A 23,088-nucleotide genomic window follows, 5' to 3' on the forward strand; every position below is an offset into this window, starting at 1 on the left:
GTCATTATCGATTTCATAACACACTCACCAGTACACCTTTCTTATAATACAACAACTGTGCACTCCATTTCTGTTATTCATAAACCAGGGGGGATTTCCGGGTTAGTTCTCAATAAGGGTCTGGTGTCTATAATCCAAAGAAAATGATTCCAATACACTGACTCTTCAGAAGGTTAGAAAAGCTTTCAATAAAACAGGCCAGCAGCTGTGTGCCCTGAACAAGGCCACTTAAGGCCGAAACATGTAGGCATGTTTTTTACTTCTTTGATGATGAACTAGACGTTTTTTTAACCCATTCAATCCGGGAACGTATCTGTGTTATTTTAGAATGACAATAACACAAATGTCTTCTAATTCCTAACAGTTTTTTTTTTAAACTTCCCCCCTAGAAGCAAAGATTTGAGTTACAAATGTTCGCTTTAAAAATATATATATATTAAAAGATTTGAACACATTTTCACGATTTTTAAAAAAAATAGCAGATCTACAAGCTCTATGAGTTTGTTTATCTGCTATTTTTGAATTGCTAAAGTATAAAATGACACAGATGCGTTCCCGGATTGAATAGATCAAAGCTTTTTTTTTTTAAACCATTTGAACCCTAACATCCCTATTCTGAGCTTGTAGATCGGCTATTTTCGTCCGATCTGCGGGAGGGGGCATAGCATAAAGCTCTTCGCAATCTGGTCAACTAAGTAAGTATAGAGTTTATTAACCTTCTGTGCCTTGGAATCATTTTCTTTTGATTATATATGCTTTCCCACTTTTTGGACCAAAAAGCACCTTCCAACGACTTCATCTTCACCAGCCACAGAACACCATAGTCCTGCTATATTTTTTTTTAATGGAGGGTCTGGTGTCGTTTAAGCTCCGCTATATAGCCAGCTATGGTTTTGAACGTGGGTCCCAAAGGTGTGGTTTGTGTGAACTGTCGAGGTCCAACCTTCAATAAACATGCACACTTCCAAGACCCTCTCAAAGGAAGATGAGTCATCTCATTGTTTCTACCCTGATGTGAGAAGAAAAAGGTTAAAAAAGAGTCTGTTGAATGTTGTTAAAATGTTCCATTCCAATTATGTCTCAAACCATAGAGGACCAGTGTACTGTGAGTAGAGCCCTTTAAACGAATGAAAAAAAACATGAACGTCTCAGCACCGAAACCTTGCAACTGTCACTCAAAATGTACTATAAAACGTGTTGTTTACCGACATTAGCGGTTTGGGAAAAGGTTCCGAAATCTCAGCTTGATACTGCATCACAACGGCAGTTCTAATGTTCAGCGGTACCAAACAGGCCTTGAGTGAACGCTTTCGGAGGCTCAAGCTAAGTGGCCACTTGTTCCAAAGAAACGAGCGGTCAAAACGGTTGGTTAAGACTCTGAACCTCGAATCTGTGCATGCGGTCAAATTCTAAGAACGTCTTGCGCCCGGAACCGTGGAACATTCTTTCCTGGCCGAGAACTCAGGCTGGCGTTGAACTTGAGGTGGACTCGGGCAAGCAAACACTGGACATTTTGTGTCCGCGGTAATAACAGGGTCACGTTACTTCTCGGCCGCAAGATCAACTCGAGCCTCTTGGCGGGGGATGGGGGGTCTTTTGATACAGTCAGCGACCCCCCCTGCCCTCACCGTTATGAACTTTTGGAGCCTTTCCCCCCCCCTGAACGTTTAATCCATTATAAACCCTATCATTTGACGTCGAGCTAAACCGAGCTGACATTTGTTATCGACAAAATGGCTCTTCAAGTTAAACAGATACTTGGCTGAAATTGTCGTGCTCTTCTGTTTGGTTTTGTGTAGGCTGACCACGCAGGGTCCTGTGGTGATTGTGTGTGTGTGTGTGTGTGTGTGTGTGTGTGTGTGTGTGTGTGTGTGTGTGTGTTGTGTTAGGGGAAGTTTGAACCTCTGTTTCCGCTCAGTCGGAATCCATTTTCAAATGAAAGTTATTTGATTCTATGCCTGTGCGATAACCCCTGTGATGAGATCTGGTTTTATACGAGCCACTGAAGGCGTCCAATGGTTTTACTATTAACAGATGTCGAAGGAGGTCCACAGAGGCATAAAGGCATTGATTCAGATGCACACGCACACGCACACACACACAATCACAATCACATAGCCTATACAAAGATATTGATTCCAATCATAAACATTTTGTCGCTGTTGGGCGGAAAACCGTTACTTATTAGAGAATGAAAAATGGATAAAAAAATTTCTGTGTTCCAATCGATCCAATCTAGGTATTATTTTAGTTACAAGCTTTTGTTAATACTTTTCATTGCTTAAATATTTGTAAAAACCCACAGACAGACTTTCAGCCTGATTTTCAGCCTATTTTGGGGATGTCATAGGTGAATATTTTCATCAATTGTCAAATAATCTACAAGCTCATATTGCTGAGCTTGTTTTAACTACTTTTGCATTTGCATCGCATTTATACATTGCATTTCGTATAAAATAGGGCATTAGTGTATGAAAACAACATACAGTAAAAAGATGGAATATGGAGAAACAGGATTTGACAGCGATGATATACAGTATACATACATATATATATATTCAAAGTCAAAGGCATACACACAAATAGATGTACATTTAGTTGCACAGACGACTCATAATTGTCAGTGCATTGGTATGTCTTGACATGTTCTTGTGTTTGCGCGTGCACGCGTGTCTTGGACGTAGGAAGGAAACCGAATATAAAGATATGGAAATAATTTATAAAAGACTGTTATTATTATTCATGGACTGTCACTCAGCCCGTTCCCAACTGAACATCCCAGCTGCGTTTTTGAGAAATGGTAGGAAATAGTTCAGAGGGAATTGTTATTGGCAAAATGTAGCCCAGGGGCTAGCTTCAGCTACAGTGGAAACGCAGGGTCAGTACGGTTCCTTTGATTGTCTGGGAGGACATTTACATCACAAAGGGAAGTGCAGAAAGCATAGCGTGTGTTATATTATATACAACAACATACGAAACACATTTCACGTGTGTGTGTGTGTATTTTTATAAAAAGTTTAGCGTGCGTTATATACAGCACCATACTGAACATAACACATTTCACGTGTGTGTCTGTATGTGTGCATGTGTACATGTTTATGGAAGTCTATTTGCTTGCATGTGTATCTCGTGCTTTGGCCGTGTGCGTGCATGTGTGTGCGTGCGTGCGTGCGTGTGCGTGCGTGTGTGCACGTGTGTGTGTGTCTTTACTAACTGTGAAAGTTAATAACACTAAAGCATGCTGTGCTTTAATGGTCTCTGTTTTTCCAGTTGGGATATTTTACTTTTCCTGACATAGTTACTTATAGTTATACAACAATTAATTGGGAGTTATTTTGGGAGCCAAGCCTAAAGGTCAGTACTCAAATACAATTCAATAGAAATTATTTTCTTGATCAGGACATTGAATAAAAGGAATATTCCATGGTTTTTCCAACATGTTACTATCAGTTAACAGTTACGTTAACCTGCAGATGGAGTCCATCAACGCTCTCTGTATCGCCCAAGCAGCAAATTGATTGCAGCGACACCCCAAACTTTCACAACCACAACCATTCTCCCCTCTGCCACTGGGGGCAGTGGCCTTGAGAGCCTTTGCAATGAATTCGTACCGTGGGATTAGACCCTTAAGTGGCATGTTGAGAATGGAGGCTAAAAGTTGAGTTTTCGACACCGGTATTGCATGTACTGTAGTCAAAAGGTTTTTTAATCAATCGACACAGTTGATGTCACAGTCATCCACACATTTTACTGGGAACCACTATTTTAATATAATTGTTGCAGTCGGGCAGAAACATTGTATCTCCATATTTCAACTAAATTAATGCTTGTGATCTTAAAATGTTTTTTTATAACAATAAAAAAGCAATGGTTTTGGACATACAAGGTTTCCACCAGACAGCAGCACATATATTAAGTTATCATCCTTAATGATGTTGGGCTAGAATTTGATAAAGCAGTAATAACATACAGAACCATGTGTTTTGAATATGTCTGATATTTTCAGAATCAATCAAAATAGAGTCAGTAGTGCTCTGCAGATGCTACTGTACATGTGCTGTCCAGGCACGTCTGCAGTGGTGGAAAAGTACTAATTTTTTTTACTTAAGTAAAAGTATCAATCTTGCAATGTAGAAAGTAAAAGTCCGGAATTCAAAATTGACTTTAGTAAAAGTACAAAAGTATTGGTATCAAAATGTACTTAAATTACCAAAGTGGAAAGTACTCATTATGCAAAATGTCCCATTTCACAACTTTACAAATGTATAAAAATCCTTTGAAAATAGCAGATCTACAAGCTCACAATGCGTCGCATTGTGAGCTTGTAGATCGGCTATTTTCAAAGGATGTAGTCGTAAGTAAAAGTACTGAAAATTGGAAACACTCAAGTAAAGTAAAAAATACCTCAACATTTTACTCAAGTGCAGTACTTGAGTAAACGTACTTAGTTACTTTCCACCACTGCACGTCTGCACATATTTTCTAACACATGACTGTGTGAATGCCAAAGTGACTGAAGAGGCTGCACATTTTCTCATGTAGTTATATTTATTACACGTATAGATATAGATACACATGGCATGCACATCTGGGCTCTTTGCAGGTTGTAGTTTAAATGAGTAATGTTGCATCTACTCTCTGATTTGCACATTTTTTGGTTAGTATAGTTTAAAACCAGCTCAGTGGCCTGGCGGTTAAGAGTGTCCGCCCTGAGATTGGGAGGTCGATTTGGGTTCAATCTCTAACCGAGTCATACCAAAGACTATAAAGATGCTATGGTACCCAATGCCTCCCTGCTTGGTACCAAGGAAACAGGAGATAGACTGGTGACCTATGGGCCACACGGCTCAGGAACCGTTGGTAATCAACAAATCGATCCGAAACAATTCTAATTGATTTGTTTTTATAACCGACTAAAGAGATTAGTCTGATTAACACTCAACTCAAGCCCTATGTTACAATTCATTTTACAATGAGGTTGTACAAAAATAGCAAATGTTGCACATCGTGGGCTTGTATATGTCACAATTTCTTTATCAATTATTTGTTAAAAATCGATTATTTAATTAAACTGTATAATTTTTTATAATCGATTCAGTCATTTTGTTAGATTAGCTGTTTTAGTTGAGCCCTACACTACAGTAATGCAAGTGATGGGTATGGATACATATCATTTTATCTCCCCTACAAGCGCATCTAATATGGTCTCTCTAGTATTATCCTGAGCGGTAATGAGAGTTCAATGAGGTCGTCTGCCGTTCCACCGTGGGAATAATAAACCTGCTGAATGCGTTCCACAGGCGCATCCTGTATTTTAGCCGTAATGAGACGAGCCGCTTAAATCAACAAGAAAACGCCATTAACAGAGCAGAACCGTTTCATATACAGTATATGGCTCTGGTTATGAGGCTGTCTCACATTCCATTCATGGAATGACTCTTCTTTATTTCTTTGCTCGTTTCTTTATTCCCTCCCTTCCGTCTTTCTCTTTCTAGCTTTCTTTCTCTCTCTCTCTCTCTCTCTTTCTAAATTTCATTCTTTATTTTCTTCCTTTCATCTTTCTATCTTTCTCATCCCTTCATCGGTGAAACGGTAACCTTGGCAAATGTGTTCCGCAGATGTACGCTCCTCCTTGTCTACATTCTTTGTCATTCCACTCATTCGCTTTTATTTTATGATCATTATTTTGTTGACATTACTCGTCGTGAGCAGTGTTTTAGTACGTAGCCCATGCCACGTATTGAGTAGTGGTGGGCTCAAGGTCACGGCCTGTACAGTGTGTTTGTCTTGCATTCTAATGTCCATTCAAGCTGTTGTAGCAGAGGCATCCAGGCGGAGCATCAAGGAACGTGCTTCATACACTTGACTGTATCATCCACTTGCTCTACCCTGTCTTTCAGATAGAGGGATGATGGACAGACAGACAGACAGACATACTGTAGACAGACAGACAGACAGACAGACAGACATACTGTAGACAGACAGACAGACAGACAGACAGACAGACAGACAGACATGTTGTTGACAGAGAGACAGACAGACAGACATACTGTAGACAGAGAGACAGACAGATATACTGTAGACAGGGTGACATACAGACAGACATACTGTAGACAGAGAGACAGACAGACGGATAAGAAACTACAACATATGAAACCTAACCTACAGATAGAAACTCTGACATATGACTATATATGACAATACTCATGCAATACATGTACTCATTAAATACTGTTACTATCGAGCAACAAATCATGAATGTCCTTAAAATAAACATATCGTTGCTGTCGTAGCGGTCTCCATTTTTCAACTTTTGTATTTTCTTTAATAAATCAGTGCTATTGAACAGCCTTTATGTCTGTGGGTTTTTACAAATATTGAACCAATTAAAAGTATTTAAAAGCGCTTCTGACGAAACCTCCTAACTCCATTGGATCCTCAAACTCGTCGTTCAAACCACCGAACTCCAACTTTGGAGATGTTTTTCCATCATTGATTAAAATGACGAAGTCATCTCCACATTAATGGTCAAACACCTCCTAACTCCACTTGAGCTGTATTTGGGTAAAGTGATGATAATATAAGGACACATTCAAGTATCTGACAATGTATAAAGTCTAACAACATATATATATTTTATTTTCATTTCCTGAAAAGTTAATATTTTGTACATAGCTGGTTTCTGCCCGACGGCAGAGATATATAGATGGGTGTGTTCACTGAGTGGATGTGGGCTGACCTGCATAATGACACCTTCTTCCCAGCATTCCACTGTTTGAATTAACGGCCTGAATCTGTTTCACAGACTTATCCTGCCCGGCAACAGGAAACGGCCAAGCTCAACAGGAAGTACAGCCTGACCGAGAGGTGAGCCACTTCCTGTCCTGTGTGTACCGAAAGGCACACCAGATGGACAACGGTGCATATGCCAATGCGTGTGCGCGCACACACACACACACACACACACACACACACACACACACGCATTTCTCTCTCTCTCTCTCCGGCTGTCTCTATTTTCCCTCTCTCTCTCTCTGGCTGTCTCTATTTTCTCTCTCTCTCTCTCTCTCTCTCTCTCTCTCTCTCTCTCTCTCTCTCTCTCTCTCTCTCTCTCTCTCTCTCTCTCTCTCTCCCCCCCCCCCCCCCGTGCCCCCTTTCTTCTGGACACATGCAGGTGTCTGCATGATTTAATGCATGCATACACACAGGCATTTCCTTTCTTTTGATGTTTATCTGCATTTATCTGCATCTCTTTTCTTTATTCCACGCACACATGCAGACACATTTGCACACAACTCAAACCCAAAATCATTTCCATGTTTTTTGTTACTCCATCTCTGCTTCTGTCTTATTATTCTCTATGTCTGTCTGTCTGTCTGTCTGTCTGTCTGTCTGTCTGTCTGTCTGTCTGTCTCTCTCTCTCTCTCTGATTGCCGCTAAGTATACCCCCAGGGACCTTAGGTGGGGTTAGGCCTATTCTAATTGACTCTCGGAAATCCCACTCAATCATGGCTGGCTGTGATTTCACTCTAATGAGTCCTAAGTGTGCAGGGCAATCATCCATGGTCATGATACGACCGCAGTGATAATGTGGTTGCACGGCCGCTCCTATACGTCGGGATGGGAGAAGAGGCCTATGGTATGCAAGGGGGGGGGGGCCCCGTCCTTCATATTTGGCCGGACACAGAAACAGTTCGGTGGCTGTGGATTTCCGAAGGGGAAAACAAGTTTGCTCAACCACACTTTTTAGCATGCATGGGCTCTTGTTATCCTGGTGTGCATTTTTCTATCGTTCTGTTCTCTCTAGCACATTTCTTTCTAACGCTTTGCCTCTGCATATTCTGTTCAGCACAGTCCTTTGTCACGGGACCGGGACCCCTAGGGGGTCATCAGAGTTACTACAGGGGGGCCGCCAAAACTTTGTTTTTTTACATTATTCACTTGAACCCTAGCATCCCTATTCTGAAGAGAACTTTAGCCAAAAATAGCAGATCTACAAGCTCACAACGCCTCGCACTGCGAGGCGTTGTGAGCTTGTAGATCGGCTATTTTTGGCAAAGAGGTATAGGTGTAGAGGGAAAAAAGAGCAGACTAAGTAAAAAAAAAAAGTTTAATCTGAAACACAATTTTATAAAATATAGAGGGGGTCCCTGCTTCATCTCTCTCTCAGCTAGGGGGTCCTTGGCCTGAAAAACGTTGAAGACCCCTGAACTGATTTCATCTCGCCTCTACCTTTTTACTTTCTCGCTCCCCACCACTGACAAAATTATCTTCCTCTTCATAAATGTTTTAGGGACTACCCAAGGTGGAGGTCTGACTCCAGGCAACAAGAGGGTCCTGACCATCACCATCACCACCATCACCATCACCACCAGCAGCAGCAGCAGCAGCAGCAGCAGCAGCAGCATTCCCACCAGGGTAGGTGGGGCCCCAGACATAACGATGACCAGCACGGGGCCCCCCCACCGGCCCCCCTGTCCCTGCGTGGCAGGGCCATGTCCGAAAACGACCTGCGCTTCGACAGCCACCGCTGGTCGCCCGCCATCTCGGTGGCCAGCAGTCAAACCTTGAGCGAGGTCGAGGAGGTGGGAGGAGGAGGAGGAGGAGGAGGAGGAGGAGGAGGAGGAGAAGCAGGAGGTAGAGGAGGAGGAGGGGGTGAGGTCGGGGAACAACCAAGAAGCGCCGGAAGTGTCGCCGGGCGGACCAGGAAGAAGACCCCGCCTCCTCCGAGGCCGCCGCCCCCCAAGTGGGAACAGTTCCACCGCAGACGCACCTCCCACCACACGCTCTTCGCCTCGCCTCCCGTCCTCACCCCCTCGCCCGCCACCCATCGTGCCGCGCCTCCGTCCTTCGCCCCTGCGGAGGGACGCGGCCCCTCCTCCGACTCCGTGTCGTGCGTCTCTCCTCTGGAGACGTCCAGGCAGAGGTCTTACAGTCTTCCCCCTCAGAGGCACGAGGTGCCGGAGGGCTGTCGGCGCTGTAGCCGCGGCCAGGGTCAACCTCAGGTGCAGGAACACCCCGTTGCCTGCGTCGCGTCCAATCAGAGCCAGCCGACTGCTCAGGACCGCCCCCTTTCGCACGCCTCGTCCGGTCAGAACCAGACTCCGGTTCGGGGCCACCCCTTTCCTCACGGCTCGTCCAATCAGAACCAGCCTCAAATTCAAGAGCGCCCCTTTTCCCACGGCGCGTTCAATGACAGTCAGCCTCAGGTTCAGGACCGCCCCTTTGCCGTCGCTCCACCCAGTCCCATGTTCTCGCGGAGGGCGTTCCGGCCTGTGGCTCCGCCCCCGAGAGAGAGGGAGGGGCACGTGAGGAGTGGTTATGGAGGACAGCAGGAGAGAGTGGACATGTTGCCCCCACTACCTCCACCAGTACCACCAGTACCATCACTACCACCAGTACCACCACCTACCACAGAGAACTGGGTCAACAGGTGAGACTCTATGGCAGATGCATCGGGCCCAGGTGGCATGTACTGTACACAGTCTATTATTTCGTTTTTATTTATTCTGTTAGTTATTATTACGGTATGTTTAAGATGTGTGTTTTCAGGAGGAAATTATCAAGCAATACTGTCATCCTATGACAAAGAAAATGTATTATAGTGGTTTCAGTCAAATACGCTTGACGATAAAGCCAGTAAAAGCCAGAACATAGGCCAATTCCTAGTACATTAATTGCATTCAAATATTAAAACTGTGTACCTTTGCCAATTAGCAAATTGTGCCAATCTGTATTTTGGTAGATATTCGCTTAAAGTGTTAATATGACGTGTTGTTCATCTTTGTCTCCCCAGATCGTCTGAGATGGACTCCAACCACAACCCAGACCAGGACAGACAGACATCCGTAAGGCCTCAGAGACAGCAGCAGCAGAACCAGAGACCTGGGGCCGAATGGGAGAGAACTCCATCTCCCAGAATTCATAGCAACAAGACCACACTCACAACAATGGAAAACGGAGGCGTCAGCACGGCCATATCCCCGGAATCCTACTTCGCCATGAATTACGAGCAACAGCAGCAGTTCCTCAACAACCGAATGTTCCAGTCCTCCAAGAACTTAAACAGCGTCGTGGAGCGGCAGAAGATCCTGGAGGGGGAACCGGAACCCGGGACGGAATCCGAGACCACCCTCAGCCCGAGCCCCGCCCACAGCCTGGAGGTAGAACTCGACATCCCCATGGAAACGGACATCGACGACTTCCAGGAGGAACCGGTCGACGACGTCCCCATCACCACCGAGCTCCAGTGTTTCGCGCTGCCGGTGACCGTCCTGGAGACGGACATAGACACGCTGCCCAGCTCGGAGGCCTCTCCGTCGGGGAGGGCGAGAGCGGAGAGCGGGTCCCTGGACGAGGAGCTGGAGGCCGGGGAGAGGGCCAGGGAGAGGCTCAGCTTGGAGGAGCTCTTTCCCCAGGGCAGCGAGGGAGAGTCGGGCACAGAGAGCTGGAGAAGAGACTACAGAACCACGGAGCACAACTCGGATAGTCTGGATAGGTAAGAGAGAAGGAGTTTGAGTCGGAACGTGTGTGTGTGTGTGTGTGTGTGAGTTTCTACGCATCAGCTCGAACTTCAACTTTAATGTCACCTCACAAGTTTACAGGTGTAAAACAGTGGGTGAAATTGTTTATTGTACAAGCTCCCGTCGTTTGGCAGTTTTAAAAAGAGTCATAAGAATAGAGAAAGAAATAATGGAAACAAAGTCAAATAACAAGACACAAATATCAAATATACACAACGTGCAGATGAGGCAAAATATGCCAACATTTAGCAACAGATATAAATAGTAGCAATTATAGAATCACGTTCTCTTGTCCAGGTGAGAGACATCACTTAGCTGTGCGTGCGCGTGTGTGTGCGCGCGCTCGCATGAATTACACAGACCATTTGATTTGTACAGGACCTAATTGTTCCTGCCACTAAGCTCATTCCGTCTTTCCCACAGCATTCCTCACCCACGCTCCATTGTAAAGTCAATCTTTTCCTTCCCGCTCTCCGTCTTTACCAGCCATGGGTCTATATTTCATAAAGTAGCTTTCTGTGTGTTTTTGTTTTATGTGTATTTTATGCTACTTAGTCATATTGGACATATTTTAACTGCCAGCAAGTTTTACACAATCACAGGAAAGCATTTTTAAGTCCGTTATGAATATACGTTCTTATAATGAACGGGTGACAACTTACTTTACAGTCTCTGAATTGTTTTGATGTGGTAAACTCCACCCACCCGGTAATTAACCCATTCAATCCGGGAACGCATTAAAAAATAGCAGATATCTGCTCATTTTGAAAAATCGTGAAAATGTGTGCAAATCTTTGAATATGTATATTTTTAAAGCGAACATTTGTAACTCAAATCTTTGCTTCTGGGGGGTCTCTGGAACAAAATATTTTTTTAGATGGGAGTCCGCGGCCAAATGCACATCATTTTGGCCGCGTGGTTTTGGCAGTGGTTCTCATTTCTCTTTTGACATGAAAAAGAGAAATGAGAACCACTGATATAGCAACATAAGTTATATAAAAAAAAACGGTTAGGATTTAGAAGACATTTGTAGAATATATATTCAAAGATTTGCGCACATTTTCACGATATTTCTAAAATAGCAGATCTACAAGCTCGTAGCGCGGCACTTGCGCTATGTAGATCTGCTATTTTTGAATAGCCCAAATAAATCTAAAATGACACCGATGCTTGCCCGGTCTTAATGGCTTCAATGGAGCAACAACAGTCAGGATTACTTGGCAGTACAATTTGAACCAGGTCAGCCTGTTACCACCTCACGTCTTTCCCACCATCTCACTTTCCTCTCTCTCCTCCGTTCTGTGGCTTGGTTTATCCGTTTTAACACTCATTCGTCTTCCAGTCTTCATTGACCTCCATTCCTTAACATAATCTATCTGCTGTGTCTAAGTGGCTTTTAAGTTGTTCCACCACAGGAACGCTTTGTTCCTTTCTTATAACAATCTTTACTCCTCTCCTCTCCTCTCCTCCATTGGTTCTCAAAGAGGGGTCCGGGGACCCCCAGGGATCCTTGGGGGGGTTCCAGGGGGTCCCCAGCAAAAGTATTTAAAATAGCATCACAATCATTTTAACTACTTTATCCATTTATATGTTGGCTATTAAAAAATAGCAGATCTACAAGCTTGTACATCTGCATTTTTTTTTTTACATATTTTGAAAAATATGAAAAATGTTGAATAATTTTGCTTTCTTTTAAATATAAATCTTCTCTTCTGGGGGTCCCTGGCACAAAACATTTTCAGATGGGGGTCCACGGCCAAATATATATCAATTTGGGGGTCCTTGACACGAAAATGTTTGAGAACTAACTGCTCTGCTCTACTCTACTCTACTCTACTCTACTCTTCTCTACTCTCTTCTGGTGTGTCTAACATTTATGGGGAGCACATTCCAAGCCGAAGAAGCTCTATAAAGAACAGTTCTCATCATACAATTTGTTTGTGGTCTTGGCACCAGCAGATGACCTTTGTCTCCTCTCCTCTCTCCTCTCCTCTCCAGGAGGTCTGGTGCTAGTTCTAGCTGTTCTTCGTATTACAGTACTTCAGCAGCCAAGGCTCAGCTACTGTCTCAGATGAAAGACTTCACTGACAGAGATGACCGAGATGAGGATGACGAACTGTCCTATAAGGTAACATAAACAAACACACACACACACACACACACACACGCACACACACACACACACAGAAGTATCTTTTGATTATTAGCAATTTGTCCACTGTTTTTACAGTAAAACGTTTCTGTTTCATCTTGCTATAGAAACAGCTGATGGAGAGTCTTCGCAAGAAGCTGGGCGTCCTTAGAGAGGCCCAGAGAGGCCTACAGGATGACATCAGAGCCAACACTCAGCTAGGAGACGAGGTGCTCTACTCATTCATTCATTCATTCATTCATGCATTCAGTCAGGGGTTAGGGAGCCTGTGATTTATGTATTCATTTGACTCTGCTGGTAGAGAGGTTAGGGCACGGTTTCCCAAACAGTGGGTCGGGACCCATGTTTGGGTCACGGACCAATTTTTATGGGTCGCGATAAATGTCCCCTTTTTTCGTTTCCTACATTTAAAAATATATATTTGAAGAGATTGAAAAAAAGTTTAAACAAATCTCAACTTTTCATTAAAAAAATAAAAAATTAATAAATAAAATCAAAAAATCAAATAATTTCTATAAATACATTTATTTTTTTCGTTTAAGAAGTAGTGAAAATAGCAGATCTACAAGTTTGCAGCGTGGGACGCGTTGTGAGCTTGTAGATCTGCTATATTCACTAGTTTGGGTCCCAGGCAAACATAGAGATTTCAGTAGAGAAATAGAGATTTCTCTACTGGGTCTTGAGCTAAAACGTTTGGGAACCACTGGGTTAGGGAGCCTGGTGGATCATGTACGTATTCATTCATCCCAATGTTAAATAGGTAGCAGGTTATTTAGACAGGTGATATGTTCATCATTGTTTACCTGGTATCCTATAGTTTCAATGTACATATTATTATTGTTGATAGTGTATTGTTTTAGACTGATGCTAAGGTTCTTGGTTTACCTGTGATCCTTGTAAGTCGTGCCTCTTTTGACCTAGATCAAAAGTCAAACAAACAAACAAACTTGTTTTTGCTTTGGTGTTTGCTCAGTTTATTCTCTTGTACACATTTGTGTTTTCATGTAGAATAACAGCTGTGTGTTTTAGGAAGGAAGGAAAGTAACATTTCAATGATGTCTCCGTCCAGGTGGAGAGCATGGTGGTGGGCGTCTGTAAGCCCAACGAGGTGGATAAGTTCCGTATGTTCATCGGGGACCTGGACAAGGTGGTGAGTCTCATCCTGTCTCTATCTGGACGGCTGCTGCGGGTGGAGACCTCCCTGGACCTCCTGGACCCGGACACCGCTCAGCAAGAGAGGGTGAGGAGGAGGGCGAGGGACAGTGTTTCCAGTTTTTTTTTTAGAGAAAAACCAGGTCTATGAAAACAAGCCCAAAAGAAGCAACTAGGCTACATGAGCCCTTTAAACCTATGCATCGGCTATTTGAAAATAGATGATCTACAAGCTCAGTGAGCTTGTAGATCTGCTATTTTCCAAAAAATCTTGAAGAAAATTTGAAGATTTATTTTGAAACATTTTAACAACACAAATCTTGTATGGGGGTTCCTGGCATAAAGTATTTTCAGATGGGGGGGTCTGCAGACAAATACTTATTAATTTGGGGGTCCTGAGCCACTGGTTTAAACAACATTATACAGCAAAATAAGCAACTACACTTTAGAAACAAGCCCAAAAAAACGCAACCCACAACTACCAATGTTTACAAGCCCAAAGTCACTTATAATAAGCAGACATGGCAACACTACCGAGGGAGGGAGGGATTGGCAAGGAGGAGGACAAATGGTGTGGGAGGAAAAGTATGAGAATGGTGAGGTGAGGAGAGAAGAAGAAAGAAAGGATGGATGGGGTGCATCCTGCTTTGTCGAGCGTCCATACGAACACAATTGGCTCGTGTTCGGCGGAGGGAAGCCGGGCGGGGAGGGTGATACTAGTCACTGCACGTAATCGTACAGGCTGGGGTGGCACCTGTCAGCACGGAGTGTTGGGGCGGGAGGAGTCGGACAAAGGCTCTACGTCCTTCCGGTGGGGGCTCCTCACTGGCAGGTGGATACAACAGCAGTGACAACACACAGAAATGTATGTGGGGAGGAAATAATTGGCATAACAACTAAATTGGGGAGAAAAAGGGGTAAAAGAAAAGAAAAGGAAAGCAATGAAGTAATACATAACATCCAAACAGTAACATTGTTTAAGTGCGTTGACATAAAACATCAACTCACTTTGGTTTCCCCGTCTCTTCCTGCTGTAACACTCTCCATCTGTCCCTCTCTCTGCCCTCTAGCTCCCTCTGCTGGAGAAGAAGCGTCAGCTGATGAGACAGCTGTCCGAGGCCCAGGACCTGAAGGATCATGTGGACCGCAGAGAGCAGGCTGTAGGCCGCGTGCTGGCCCACTGTCTGACTCCTGAACAACACAGAGACTACAGGTACATAAATGATACTGTCCAGTTATAGCATCGGATAGATTAGTGGCTCTCAAAACGTTTTAATTTCAAGGACCCCCATGACTCTGAGAGTGTTCCATTTGGTACACTCTCAGAGTTACAGACCTGTAAAGGGTCCCTTTGGATTTGAAACCCCCTCAAGGACCCCTGGGGGTCCCTGGACCCACTTTGAGAACCACTGCTGTAGAGTTTTAGTGTAGGATAGAGTATTATAGTTGTAGTTATACAGAGAGCAGACTGTAGGCAGGCTACTGGCCCACAATCTAGACATTCAGACTACTCGTAGATGATGAACATGCACATTTGTTATTTTATTTTATTTTTCTACTTGAGCTTTATTTATACTGGGTAGATTGCTATAGATTGATGATGAAGGTCAGCTAGTTAAAAAGGACCGGAATGTTGATTGCTCAATGTGGCCCATTGTAGAACGCTGTGGTCGAACTGGGAAGGAATGCGGGGGAGAGAGAGAGAGAATAAAAGAAGAAAGGCAGTGACGTTGTAGGGCTGGGCAGAACAGAACATAAAATGATTAATGATTAAATGAAACCATACCAGCCGTGCCATAGCCTACAGCGCATACACAAAGACACACACATACGTTAGATATCGCGTAATCTCTCTAAAAACTGGTGGCTCACACAATGTTCAAATGCTTCTGCTTAACGGTCTGTAGTGTATCCACCCACACACACACAAACAAACACACACTTCCGTTTCACCTTTGCAGTCGCATAAAAAAGTCCTACTGTAATTCAAAATTACAAAAGCTCATCTAGCTAGCTGCTTAGCAGAAATGGAAATTCAAAAATATAATTAAAGATATTTAAAAATGTATTTTTGTGAACAGCTTCCTGTCACAACTTTTATGAGGCACAGTTTTAGACTCTGTTGCATTTGAAGAGTTGTCCGACTTGATTGACTAAGATAGATTTCAACATAGGTTCAGCATGCGTTTATTAACTCCATGGTCTCTCTTCCAGCCACTTTGTGAAGATGAAGGCCGCTCTGCTGGTGGAACAGAAGCAACTGGAGGACAAGATCAGACTGGGAGAGGAGCAGCTCCGAGGGCTGAGGGAGAGCCTTGGTCTGGGGCTGGGGATGGGCATGGGGATGTCCATGAGCTATGGACACTATTAGAGAAAAGCAGAGAGAGGAAGTCACGTCAGCGCCGCGTCACCTCTAGAAGACAAGACGTCCCACAGAGTCCCCTCTGCACACACAGCTTTAACCAAATAAACTCTAGCGTCCCTATGCTGGGGGGCGAACGTGACGATGAAAATAGCGGATCTACAAGTTCATAATGTGTTGTGAGCTTGTCGATTGGCTATTTCCGGCAAAGAGATTTGGTGCAGAGGGATGAAAGGACAAAGTATAGAGCCCTGGCGGACTCTAGTCAACTAAGTATATAGGGTTTAAGCCGTTAACTGTATGAAGTCTGCAAAATAACAGTTCTTCCCTAACCTTTTGGACAAAGTGGAGCCTGTAGTTGAGCTTGCTCTCATCACAACCGTTCTGGAAGATCAAGCATAATCATCACGGCGAGTCGTCTTTTGTAGTTCTGGATGGACTGGAGGGTTCTTTTTTTTCTGATGGAGAGAGGAATGGATGGAGGGGGAGTGGCCGGAGAATGAAGGAAATATGGCTTCATTCGCCAAGCTGTTTGAGAGGTGATGATAATTCAAGCAGCAACGCATTTCACTTTGACAGCGAAATGCTTGAGAAAGCTGAGAGCACGTTTAGGGTCTGAATGATGTGTGGTTAAAGACTAGTCATTTAATTTACGTCGGTCCATGCTTTTAGCACCATGGGTGCTTATAATACATGCTGCTCCAGTAGGAACTGAACCTTTAAAGGTGCTGTAAGTGATATGTATTTGTTAAAATAAGTGCTAAATAGCTCTATTGTCTTATAGCAATTGTTATAGAGTGTTTGTTCAGTAACAGGGGTCAAGCGAAAATGGAAGTGATGACACAAACAAATGAGTAGACAAATTTGTAACTGTAACACAATACAATTGAAGCTAATTAATGTTTGTGTGGCTCTCTCTCCTATTTGGGGAAGAAAAATGATATTCCAACCTGAAAATATATTTTCTGTTTACTAAAAAGCTGGAGAGACAGGGAGACCCCTGTTACTGAACAAACACTCTATAGCAATGAGTACTATCAGAATACAGAACTTTTTTGTTTTCTTTCCTTTTTTTCCTTTTACAAAAACACCTTTAACCCATTAAGACCTGCTTGATCTGCTATTTTTGAAAAATCTTGAAATTCTGTGCAAATCTTATTTTAATTTTTTTAAAGCGAACATTTGTAACTCAAATCTTTGCTTCTGGGAGTCCCTGGAACAAAATATTTTTTATATTTTTTATATTTTTACAAAAACAAAAAAAAAGATTTAGAAATCCTTTTTTAGAATGGGCCTCAGGTCTTAATGGGTTAACTCCTAGCCGTGGCAACATTGATGCTATCCTCCCTCCAATATCCAATGAACTCTACAGGCCCACACTGTGCTCCTCACACTACCTGTTTCACATCATGTGTGAATGGCACACTGTAAACTCTTTATATCACACTAGTCTTACACCAATTATCTTGACTATATAGTAACCTCACAGTATCACTACTTTGCCAAAGATGTTGATGATGTTATTGTCGATGAGTCTGATAAGTGTGTGTCACCGAGACACTACTTATTTATTTAGTGTATTTAAGTCTCCTGGTTCAGGGAATCTTGGAGATTTTTCTTTTTTTTTTTTACATTTTTTGGGGTGCTTCACACTAATAAACTGAATACAAACAAACAAAACACAAAGTAACAGTTGAGAACCACACAATAGCATTTCAAAACCGTGCTCTGCAAACATTAGTTTTACAGGGATATATTCTACAGAATTCTACAGAACGTGTCAGTGGCAACGAGGGACACTCCACCATATTGCGATGGGAGGGATAAAAATATCTTTTGGATCCTGAAAATATCTTTAGGATATATGGATATACAGTATGTCGAGTTAAAAGCTATTTCGGCCCATATTTTTCTTCTGAAACCTATATTTTTGGCCATAGATTTTAGTTTTTTTCCTCGAAGGGTAAAATTCATGACCGGGTGGTGTTTCCCTCGTTGCCAGTCAGTCTCTAAAGCCTGATTTATCCTTGGTTGTGTGCCGTGTTGCACACAAAAACAGCAGATCTACAAGCTCAGGTTGTAAATGGGCTATATCCGGTGCGTGACACCAGCAACCAAGTCTAAATCACCATCATCTGTGGTCTGTATTCAATGAAGGCTGAATTCCGTAACACACATATTTTCCATCTGCTACAAGTATATCACCATATCATGTATTGGGTGTTGTTGTCTATATATAACTGTACTGTCTATAGCTGTAACATGTTTTACTGTATGGAGTTTGACACTCCAGCCGACTGTCATTATTTCTTGTCACGTATCGCCGTTATGTATAGAAAGACACCGTTGTTTATAAAGTACACGTTTTGTATATAGTGATATTGATTTGATATCTAAAACCGTTCATGTGACTGGAGTGTGTTGAAACAGATGCATGGGATGAGTAGAAAAAAGTATTGTTCAATATATGTCTTAAAACGTCCGGAACACACATGGATGTCAATGGAAATGTCTATATTTCATAGTTGTTTGAGTTTTGTTTAGTTTTTTGAAGTTCGTCCATGACACTAACAAAAGCTCTGTGACTTAAACGCACATAGGAACTGATTTAGTGACCAATATTTTAACAAAGGAATATACAGTTTTTTTTATGTTCTTACAGTTTCAAATATCTAGTAGATCTTCCATCACGCCTCTTCCGCCAAATGATTTGGGACACATGAGGTTTCTGAGGAATGTTCTAGGAGGACACAACGCTTGTAATTTGAGTTGAATAACAACCGCTGAAATTGCAGCCCTCGATTTCACGGTAAATGAATGGGATCTGGTTTCTACACTGAGTTGCCTTGAAGATTTCTGACTTAGCTGCTTTTGCCAAAGATTTATTAGCTTTAAGTGGAATCCTAAAACACAAGAACGGTTGTGCCTTTCTCCGTGTGTAATAATGAAGTCTGGAAGGGTCCGTATGTGAAGGAATGCGCAATAGCAGTAGGTGAACTGTATCACAATGTTTGAATTGTTGTACAGTGTGTGTAGACTGTAATGTACAAAAAATACAAACAGGACTGCAGAACAGTAGCTAATGGAACACAACACACACACACTCACAACAATAACTGGTTTGTCAATAATGTATTCACCAATTGATTTTCCAATTGTAATTGTTTTGAGAAATGTTTTTCCCATATTTGGCAAGTCTCTTCATTCCTGGATGTATTTTCCCTTAAATATTGGAGACAACATTGAGCTTAAACCAAGACGTCCATGTATGTCATAATGTTGTAGAAACAAAAAATAGTATTGTATATATTCTATATATTCTTGTATTATAACAGCCATTTTTACAGCAGCCTGTAAATCTTATTGGCTGACAAAACGCTGGCTTGGGGGGACCAGTAAGAGTATAATTCTACCTTATATGTTTTTTCATGTTATTTTGAGTTATTTCCAAAAACCTCTCTCGTTCTTTTTGTAACGGCATTTACCCTTTTTTCCCCCCTTCTTTTTTTTTCTTGTAAATGCAAAAAAAAGAACACTCCTGTGAGGTGACAAAGTACCATAAATAATAATAATAGTATTTTAAACTACCCTTTATGCCTTGTGTTGTGATTTATGTCCATTCGAGTGAACGGGGCCTTTTTATGCCACCACTTCAACGGGGCCATTGCGATTATGTGCTCCCATTCAGGAGGGGAGCTGTTGTTTGACTGCGATATAACGGTTAAGTAAATATGGCCGACACACCAAATGGCGGGTGACAGATGAGGAGAGAATGAGCGTGCCCGCTGAGACGGGAGGCATTGAGAACCCTCTATATGGGTCTGGAGAGGTCGTTTAGATGAGAGATGTGGTCTGTGTGGGGTTGAAGAGTTGAACACCCTCATTTAGGAGGTTTGGCTGGGTTGTCTAAGTGTGGTATGGTATTACTAATAGTCTCAAGCACGGGCGTGCATGCACGCGCACTCACAAAAGTAACTAAGTACATATACTCCCAAGTACTGAACTTACTAAGAAGTACTATTTTGAGGTCCTTATACTTTTTATTATTTCCATGTTATGCTACTTTATACGGTATACTTCCATTCCAGAGAGAAATGTTATACTTTCTACTCCAGTACGTTTAACAGCTTTGAAGCCTTTAAAACACATACAGATGAATTATTTTTAGCTTTTGAAGTTTTATAAAAGCAGTGCATTTGGGGTCACACTACAGATCGGAGCTGTTAACAGGTCCAGCAATAATGATAACGTCTCGCATGGTTTCATTTCCATAAACGATCAATTGATCCAATATTTCACCACAAATCAAAGCTTAGAGACGAAGGCCTAAAACTGAAAACAGATTTGCTTATCAGAGCTTTGTTCTTCTTTCCACTCCCATTAATCATCTCATGACCCCTCAGATTTATATGGCAGGTCTTTGGAAGGGCCCGACCCCTAGGTTAACTTTTAGGTGAATTTAGTTTTTCAACCTATATTAAAATTGGCTTAAAGGGAGAGCCGGCGGGCAGACCACGTCGTCACGCTCATTTCACCATGACTCAGCCATAACCATATAAGGAGTTCCCAATGCAGCTACGCCCAAATATGGAGTGTGTTGTCTAACCTCAATGTGTCATCATGGCATCGGGCGCCATCAAATCAGTTGGCTCCATATATGGGCACAAAAGGGCCCATGCACCTATTTGGGCATATACTGATGACATCCGGGATCTCCATACATGGGCATAAAAGGGACAAGGACTGACAGATACAGAGATCTGCGACGTAGGTCTGAGGGCCGCGTAACGACCTGAACCTCTAGTTTTCTTGAATAGCAGATCTACAAGCTCACCTGTTGCTTGAAGCCCACCAACAACACAAAACGACATGCGCCTCCATGCTGGCGCTGGCCCTGCTGGCGTTGCCCCTGCTGACATCAGACAGGAAGCCGCCAGCTGAGTTGAGAAGACAAAAGCTTGATTAAAGTGATGTGCGAAAGAGACACAGTGGAATGTACTGTATGTATGTGCTCAGGAAAGCTCTCCCGTGTGATTTTTTTTGGGGCAATTAAAGGTAGGGTAAGTGATTTGCGTTGGTTAAAATAATTGTTAAATAGCTCTATATTCTGATAGTACTCATTGCTATAGAGTGTTTGTTCAGTATTATGAGTCTCCTTGTCTCTCCACCTCTTTATTAAACAGAAAATGCATTTTCGTTTCAGTTTCAGTTTCATTTCCAATTTTATCCAACCAGGACAGAGAACTCAATCAGGATACAGATTAAACAAGTGAAATTGGAAGTGATGACACTAAGAAATGAGCATGCAAAATTAGAACTGGAACACTGTACAAATTAAGCTTAAAAATGGGTACTTTCTCCTGATTGGCTGAGATTTCGACACCTACCGAAAAATGTATTTTCTGTTTATTAAATAGCTGGAGAGACAGGGAGACATCTGTTACTGAAAAAACACTCTATACAGGGTCCCCACGGTCATGAAATTCCTGGAAATATTTTGAAATTGAAAAAAAAAAAATCCAGTACTGGAAAAGTTTGGGAATTGATCAAAGGTCCTGGAATTTATCAAGGGTCCTGGAAAAATATTTGGCTATGCATTGTTTTTGGCTATTGATTTTGTTAATACAAAACATTTTCATAAACATGTATAACATTACACGAAATATGTAACATAAGTAGTTTTTCGCCGAACGGGCTGTGTGATGGCATATATTATTTAAATAAAATAAGTCATACGGATGCCATAATGAGTCTTCCAGTGAGCTTAGCTATGCCCTAATTTTGCACGAAATTTTTAATGAAATTTTACTATTCTATATTCTATGCTTTATTTTTGCTACACTGCCTATCTTTGGGCATTCTACATAGGAGTAAGAGACACATTATTGCGCTGAATGATTGTTATATAGGCCTGGAAATTGGGCTAAATATTCTGGAAAAGTTTTGGAAAAGTTTTGGAAATTCATTGCTAAAAATGTGTGGGGACCCTGTCTATAGCAATGATTACTATCAGAATATAGTATTTTAACCTTTTAACAAAATACTTTTTGTTTTAACCAAAAAATATCACTTACCCTACCTTTAACAGGAAAAGTTTGTTGTGAGAGTATGTATACAACACTACCGCTTCTCATCCAGTGATATGGGTCTATGCTCTGGTATGGAATTGATAGCACTACTATGATATACACAGTAACATCTCGCTTCAGTGTCAAATTTCTAGCAACTGCTCTACTCTACATGTACATACAGCAATACAGCAAGTACTGTACATCTCTGACTCACAGAGGGAGGCCGTAGCTTAGTGCAGTGTTTCCCGACCTGGAATCCGGGCCCCCATCTGGGGGCACCAAATATCACGGGACCAGGGGTCATCAATATGTCCAGATACATGGACAAATGTATCCGTGGCAAGACAAATATTAGATTTTGTTTTTACATAAAATATTAATGTTCTTATTTTTATCATAAGACCCAATTACTGAATATCAGTCTCCAGGTTTTCTTCAGAATATGTATGACACTGATTTACTATGACACTATGGCACATTAGGAGTCCACTAGACTAGTACAGTGGTTTTCAAACTCCCATAACTCTGAGAGCGTACAAATGGAACCAAATGTACACTCTCAAAGTTACAGACCTGTAATGGTCCATTTGGGCCACTTTCAAGCAACCCTGAAGGTCCCTCAACCCACTTTGAGGACCACAGCACTAGTGGTATACATTTAGGGCAAGCTCTGATTCTGGTATATATTTGTATGGCACATTTTTTTTTTACAAAAATGTCCACCACAAGCCGGCATGGCGATGAACCCTGCTGCATGGGGACGTGTGGGGCCTTGTCTGTTTGGATGTAATCCAAAGATTAAAAAAATTGCTTTCATCCTGCTGTCTG

The 23,088-nt window shown here is 42.3% G+C and overlaps 1 protein-coding gene across 2 annotated transcripts in view; it reads left to right on the forward strand.

Moving 5' to 3' along the window:
* The window catches only part of shroom4 (shroom family member 4), a 92,989-nt gene extending 73,211 nt beyond the window's left edge, over positions 1 to 19,778 (forward strand). For both annotated transcript variants that reach the window (XM_080452136.1, XM_080452137.1), the window contains 8 exons: positions 6,806 to 6,867; positions 8,294 to 9,433; positions 9,797 to 10,498; positions 12,522 to 12,651; positions 12,783 to 12,884; positions 13,745 to 13,915; positions 14,898 to 15,040; positions 16,042 to 19,778. In XM_080452136.1, coding sequence (XP_080308262.1) covers positions 6,806 to 6,867; positions 8,294 to 9,433; positions 9,797 to 10,498; positions 12,522 to 12,651; positions 12,783 to 12,884; positions 13,745 to 13,915; positions 14,898 to 15,040; positions 16,042 to 16,198 — 2,607 coding nt within the window. In that variant the 3' untranslated portion in view covers positions 16,199 to 19,778. The remainder of the gene's footprint in view (positions 1 to 6,805; positions 6,868 to 8,293; positions 9,434 to 9,796; positions 10,499 to 12,521; positions 12,652 to 12,782; positions 12,885 to 13,744; positions 13,916 to 14,897; positions 15,041 to 16,041) is intronic.
* The last annotated feature ends 3,310 nt before the right edge of the window (positions 19,779 to 23,088 follow it).

This window comes from Gymnoscopelus braueri (genome assembly GCF_963280865.1).
Source record: "Gymnoscopelus braueri genome assembly, chromosome: 15".
Classification (NCBI taxonomy): Eukaryota; Metazoa; Chordata; class Actinopteri; order Myctophiformes; family Myctophidae; genus Gymnoscopelus; species Gymnoscopelus braueri.